We start from the raw sequence: 7355 nt of genomic DNA on the forward strand, positions 1-7355 counted from the left end.
TATTTTTGATCATAACATTTGTACATTTCCATTTTCATTTCAAAATAAAAATTTCTATACAAGGATTTTCTATAGAAGAAAAAAGTCAAAATCGGTCTTTGATGAAAAAAATATATTTCAAAATAAAAAAATACTTCACTCGATATATAACATATCTTCAATACATAAAATTATAAAACTATTTTACAGTATTTAACTAAGTATTCAAAATTAAATTAATTGTTCTCTTAAATTAAACATAATTTTTGAATACCTTTATTGTACGCAATGATGTTTTCAACAATCATTTGAAAATAGATTATTTACAGTTATTAATCTGAGAGAGTATACAAATATTTTTTGTAATCAACAAAATAATCACTTAAGAATCATGACTAATTTTTTATATGTGACATTTTTTTATTAGTAATGTACTTAATTTTTTAAATTAAGAGATTTTTAAGCATTGTCAATTATTGAAAATATTTTATTTCTAACTTCTTATTATTAAATACAAGACATCTTTTGATATCTCATTTTGGAGACTAGAACTTTTAAAAGTAAAAGATAACTAACGTTAAACATATGTAATACATCCAAAGTAATGAATTACCCACTTTGAATAAATTGCTAAAAATTACTCGTCAATAGCACAAGCTCATATGATACATTAATCATATTTTAAGATCCCTGAGCTTGCGTTTTAGGTAAGCATTTACTTTTTTTTTTACGTTTTTCAACCAATTCATTGTTTTTTTTTACAATTTCTTCATATTGGAGTACTTGCTTAACAATTATATCGACTATAGTTTTTTTATCCGGTGTATGTACAGGTTGGTCTGCATCATAGCGTATAATATGTTGTTTAACTAATTTGTTATACAGCTCAATAACACAATTAAATGTAGGGGGACTTGACTCATTATTTAAAATTTTATCAACAGTACATACTGTACTCTTGAAATCGATTCTTAAAATATCTTGCATGTAGAGTAGATACCTATTTATTATAATAAGATATTTTAGAAATTGAAAGGAATTTGGACCTAGTTCTTGATATGATTCAAATTTAGAGCTTTCACTATCCCAATTCTTTTGTACATAAATAATAAGTCCCTGTAAAGTCACCATTAATTTTGTAAAAGTTGAATTTGCATTCTCAGGTAGGTTTTCTATTAAATTGGACATAATTTCCCTACCTGACTGATTACTTGTTATTGTTTCTAATTCTTTAGAAAAATTTTGATTTCTAAACTGTTTACTTTCAGAGATTGATTTTCCTTTATTCATTTTACAGATGTCAGAAGCTCTGATTATAATGGATTCTACACCAGGTTCTAAAATCAAAAATAAAATTTTTGATTATATTCAGTATGGGGCTGTATATAATTTGAAAAATGTACCAATTATTTGAATACCTGTTGAAACTTGAAGTAAATTTTGTTTATACATGGGGGAGGTTGATGGATGTTCATTTAATAACGTTGATAGAACTGTTGATGATGTGCTTGCAGAAGTAGTTAATGTGGTTGATTTTCTTAATACATTGTTTGACATAGGTGACACTCTTGGTAGAATTCTTGACTCGTTTGTCATTGTCGATGTTGTTGATAGGGCTGGTGACGAATTTGTTGATGAATTTGTCACTGGTCCATTTGATACTGACTGATTTGATGAAATGTAGTATAACAGTGGTGGTTGATATGCAAATCTTGTTGATAAAGATGGTGTTAATGAAACAACGGAAATTGGATTTGATTGAACAATGAAATTACGAGGGGCCATGAGAGAGTCAAGCATGAAATGATATGTATAATATTCTTCATTGTACATCATGGATTCATTTGAAGGCGGTAATGTTTCCAAAACCAAGTTATAACGACTTAAAACGTTCAGATCACAGTAATCTTTTTTTAGACTATCTGAATGTACTATATTTTCAATGATTCCATGATTACTTTCTCTAATAATTTGTTCACTTTTTTGATGATCACTTCTTGTGAAAGTACGAATATTTGAACCATCTGAGAATGCCATTGAGTTAGATTTAATGGTATTTTCTAAAATTTTTTCGGAATTTGACACTTGAATATTTTTCTGTATGGACGTCTGTGTTGAAGAACTTGAAAAAATGTCCCTTGCTTCTTCAGAAAGATTATCATTAACAGTTGTTTCACTACTCACAAGATTAGTTTTGTTGGAAGCATGATTAATGGCACTATTCAGAAATGCATTTGTATTAGGTACAATGCTTTTTTCAAAAAATGTTTCAGCATTTCTGTCTTTATCAATAGAAATCTTCACGCCTGTATTTTTGCTGTTAAACTTTATGATTTCTTCTTGCATAATTATGGACCTTGTTAATTGATTTTCTTGGCCATTAACTGAATTTTTTTTTGGTGGCACATCCTTCATCTTGAAACTGTTATTCAAACTGTTATCATTCAATTTTTCGATTTTCTTGTTTACAGAACTCAAAATTGCTGAGCCATTTGATGTGTCTTTACATAAGTTTTTCTCCAGAAGATTATTTCGATTGACAAAATTCTCGTTATCATGATTAACTGTTTCAACAGAGATCAAGTTTGATTGATCACTTAAATTATCACTAGTTTCTTCATCCGACATACAGTAATCATCACTTAAATTTTTGTCAGAAAATTCTTTATTCTGAACTATTTGAGAATAATTAAAATCAAAATCACCCCCTTCCAATTCTTCTAATGGAGTCTCACTTTCAGACACATAATTAGTTTTTTCATTTGGTACCATACCTTCCATATTAATATGCTCTGTTACACTTTGAATACTTTTGGATTGATCTAAATTAATGTCAGGCTGATCCAATTTCAAATTTTTGCAAGGTGGTTCAACTACTTCATCATCATTGTTTGTTTTTATTTTTTTTCTTTTTTGCCGAATAGCTTTTTTATTATTTATTTTTATTAGTTTTGATTTTTTTCTCTCTTCATAAAAAGATGTACCATGATAGAACTTATTGTATTCTGAGATAAGTTTTTGACGAGTTTCTATACCATAACTATGATATTCAGGTAGACATTCAAAAATTCCATCCCCAAAATAATCTAGATCAAAAAATACTGATTTTTTATTAAAATTCTCATTTTCATTTTGATTCATAATTCTAGTTTCCACTTCAATTGTTTGATCATTTCTATTAATCATTTTTTTGCCAGTTTTGTCTACTGTCAAGTGTGCATCATTATCCAAAGAATCTTCTTGCTTATTTATTTGATTTCTTGTTTCTGAATTAGTACCTATTTTTGAAGATTCCTTTAAATAACCTAATGATGTACAACTCTGGTTGTTTTTGTTATAATGTGAAGGTGCAGAATTTGCCACATCATTCTCAATGTCATTTTTTTTATTTATAAAACTATTATTCTCTGATACAGGGCCATCATCATCATTATGATGCTTAATACATGCAGAATCATTTTCAAAATTATCCATATCTATTGTAAGTCGATTTTCATCATCCGAATCATCGGCAGGATGTGATTCGACTACATTAAAATTGTAACTATCTACTTTTGCTGTATCTTCTATTGGTTTATCAGGAACCATAATAGGTGGTGCTACATCACTAAAACATTTTTTTTGGATTTCAGAGTATACTGGATTTTGAATTTGAATATTTAATGTGGCTTTATGAGCATCTGAATTTTTAATCATTTCATTTTTAGCTACTAGTTTGAAATTTGAGTATTCTTTTGACTCTAGTTGAATAAGTGTAGTGTTTTTTGGTTCATTATCTGGTTCCTCTTGTTTATTTATATTATGATCTGAACTGAACTTTTCTTCTTGTTTATTTATACTTTGATCTCTACTCAAGTATTCATTTTCTTTATTGTTATTTGATTTTTCAGTGAAATCCTTTAAAATGTGTTCTTTCTGACATTTAGAAGATTGATGAAACTTTTTAGAATTTTTTTCTGCTTGTATGTTATCATTTCTTTGATTATCAGATTTTAAACTAAAATTTGTGTGAGAGGATAAATTGAGAGTGATGTTATAACTATTTCTTTCAATTGGTGGTGCATATGAATTTGAGTCCAGTTCAGGAATAATTTTTTGAGTAATTTTGATATTTGTTTGCAACACTTTTTCTTGTGGTTTTGAAAAATTTTCATTTTTATTTAATATTATGTCATGATTGACATAATTTCCCTTTGGTAAAGCTATCCAATTTCCATGATTAAATCCATCTCTTTTAAGAGTTAATTTCATTTCACTATGAGTCTGTCGATTTCTTTTTTTTTTTACAATATTTTCTGATGGTTCTTTGTTGATAGGTTTGCATGGAATATGAGAGATTGGAATTTTAGGTATAACTTTCGACACACTTGGACATTCATTGGCAGAATATTCTGTATCAGAATATTCAGAATCGCGTGGTTCATCATCTCCAATAGAAGAAACAGACCTATTATCATCTGATTTATATTTTCTTTTACCATTTTCGAATATATGAAATGGTTGGTTGTGGTATGATTTACAAAAAGAATTCTGGTTCTCATCTGGCAGATTCATGATCATCATTTTTTGTGAAATGATTTTCTTTCCATTATTCTCGTTGTCATATCTGAAAAACATGAAGATAATCTATTAGAATTTTTGCATGTATGAGATTTGTAATAAAATTGTTCTATATTAATATATCTTATAATAGCACAAAAACTTTACTTATAATAAAAAATACTTGAATAAATTTAAAAAATTTGCAAAAGCAAATGAAGTAATGTACTACACTTGATTGGGTTTAAAATTTTAACTCCATAAATTTAGAGTGAAATGCATTTCAGTCAAGTACCTTAATGCCTTGTCAAGTACAATTTTTTTCAACTGTCCATTTATTTCAAGAGAGCCCTTGTGAATTTGTAATAAATTGTAGTTGTAAAAATTTCGAGCAAATTGATAAAACTGATTGAATTGCCTCATCAGCTTAACGAGATTCATGTCTAAAAAAAATTGAGCCCGCAAATTTATCGTTGAACGCTTATTACTTTTCTTGAGCAAAAGAAAAAGTTCAACAATTTTGGATTTTGGATTTCCGTTGGCATGTCTACGAGTTATTACTGTATTGGATTTAATGTGTGACGAGACGTTTTTTCGTTCATCGTGTCGATTCTTACGACACATGTATCTTGTCCGTTCATTGTGGACGGATAATTTTTTCCTATCGATCTTTTGCTCAGCGACGATGAATGTCGTCGCGTCTCTTCGCAAAATCTCAGGCGGCCTCTTCACAGCTTGCTCGAACTTGGTGCAGTAACCACTGACATTAAGATCACATCGAATTTTGCACGACTCATTGTTTCTTACTAATATGTCATCGCTGACTTGACTGGCTGTTCTTGTATGCACCGTTGAAGAGTCGATGTTTGCATTGCCTGCCAAAGTCAAGTCATTAGATTCATGCATGTTTTCATCGTCTCTGACGCTGCGTTGATGCTGTTCGTCAATTTCAGTAACGACGAGATGTTGTGTAGAAGCTACAGAAAACGACGACGAATTAGCTGCGTCGTGCGCTATGGTCGATACATCGTTTTTACTTGATTGATTTATAAAAATTTGTTCACCTGTATCCCAAGGTTCGCCATTGGAGGACCAATGGGGATCGGTGTCGCCGCTGACGATCATCGATGTTTCTACGATTTTTTCAAAAAATTCATTACTAGTATTATCGACTGTATTGTCAGTATAAGACCGATCTAGCCAATCGTCTAAAACTAAATACTCTTTACCTTCGATATAGATGCGTTTGGGCGCCTTAAACGATCCACGACTATTACAAAGGCTGCTCTCGTCATTATTCGAGAGAATAATTTCGTCATTTGAATTTTCAACGGGGTTTTTGTTACTATCGTTGCTTTGAAGGCTCATTTGATCTTTGCGAGCGTCTATTTTGTTCTCTGACTCTTCGTTATCGTCTGACTTAAGGTCACACGCGAGCTCGTTGAAATGCGTAAAGTTCGTATCGCTATCGATATAATCGTCATCTCCAACACCTACGAAAACACTTTTACGTATATCTTCTCTCTTTATTTCTTTTTTTCGATAATTTTGCTGATTTTTGTTGTCGCCGCACACCATCGTTACCTCCGTGGTCATCTCGCTGTCCGTGGGAGACGGCGGATTGCCACTGTCGAAATTTTTTGAAGAGTTTGTGGAAATTGTTCGCCGATGTTCATTGGTATCCGCACTTTTCAATAGCAACATGTTACAAGCAGAGGCCAACAATTCTATTCTTCTTTGCTTGGTATCCGGCGAGGGTAGTGACATTGCCTCAGGATCATCGACAATAATGCGCTGTTTGTTGCGATCCTGCGATTGATGCACTTCTGGGAAGGTGTTGTATTGCATCTTTGCAATAGGAATATCTCCCGCTGTCTCGAAATCTTCCTTGCTCAAACTCGTGACCTCGCTTATTACCAAAGAGCAGAAGAGCGAATCTTCGATCGGGTCTTGGCTTTTATTTGTCATGTTTTGGCTTATGACAGTCTCAAGAGTTCGTTGGGATCTATTGTCATTATAATCCTGTAACGACATCTCCTCGTCGCTCGATATTTCGACCACGTCCTGTGGCATTTCCACAAATTGCACTTCGTCGTCGTCGTCATCTTCGTCGCTGATCTCAATGACTTCTTGCGTTTGACAGGGCCTTCTATGCTGGGTCGGTTTGTTCGACACAGTATCGCTTATCAGCTTGCTGCCGTGCAAAGACTCGACCGGCTCGATGATCATCAACGGCGACAACGGCGATTGTTGTCTCTCATTCATTTTTCCATGGAACGAGAAGCACCGCTAATCTTAGATTTCGACGAATTACGTTTCAGCTACTAATTATTCGCGCGCGGACACTTGTTGCTTTTAATGTACAATGACGCGTCGATCGCTTGGCGCAAAAATACAAGTTCGCGTAATTTCGCTACGTATTTTAAAATATAAAACGGAGCGTATCGTTGGCAGACGATGTTACTTGCGCAGCGGTTCATCGCCGACTGACTCATGTTGCTATAGAATCAAGCGAGGAGGGTCTCTTTTTCTCTCGCATATTACCCACACAACTCGGAGCGACGCGCAGACGCTTTCTCTGCATGTGCGTATTAGTATTATCCCGCGTCTCTTCTCCTCTTTCTTCTCTCATATACCTATACATGAAACGTCGACTGCTACTTTTATATATTATAATATAATCTATAAAATCTCAGTATTTTTTCGGGACAGGGAGGGGGGCAGCACGTTTTCTTCGCAGTAAGTCATCGAGAGCCACAACTCTTGTGTTTGCGTGTTCGTGAGTGTTTTTTTCAATGGTTTTACGATCATTTTTACTATTAACGACCTTACGCAGA

At 32.6% G+C, this 7355-nt stretch overlaps 1 protein-coding gene across 4 annotated transcripts; it reads right to left on the reverse strand.

Annotated features, from left to right (window-relative positions):
• Positions 1-91: 91 nt before the first annotated feature.
• Positions 92-6992, reverse strand: LOC106650163. 4 transcript variants are annotated; one of them, XM_014368035.2, is made up of 6 exons: positions 5748-6992; positions 5583-5651; positions 4814-5495; positions 1398-4585; positions 1179-1316; positions 92-1095 (listed from the first exon to the last, which is right to left on the reverse strand). In XM_014368035.2, exons 1-6 carry the CDS (start codon positions 6781-6783, stop codon positions 1061-1063), a joined length of 5148 nt encoding a protein of 1715 aa, XP_014223521.1. In that variant the 5' UTR covers positions 6784-6992; the 3' UTR covers positions 92-1060. The 4 variants fall into 4 exon arrangements, with proteins under 4 accessions (XP_014223521.1, XP_014223520.1, XP_014223519.1 ...); XM_014368034.2 differs by having other exon boundaries at positions 4814-5651; XM_014368033.2 differs by having other exon boundaries at positions 5583-6992.
• Between the last annotated feature and the right edge of the window lie 363 nt (positions 6993-7355).

This window comes from Trichogramma pretiosum, unplaced genomic scaffold (genome assembly GCF_000599845.2).
Source record: "Trichogramma pretiosum strain Unisexual culture from Peru unplaced genomic scaffold, Tpre_2.0 scaffold15, whole genome shotgun sequence".
Lineage (NCBI taxonomy): Eukaryota > Metazoa > Arthropoda > Insecta > Hymenoptera > Trichogrammatidae > Trichogramma > Trichogramma pretiosum.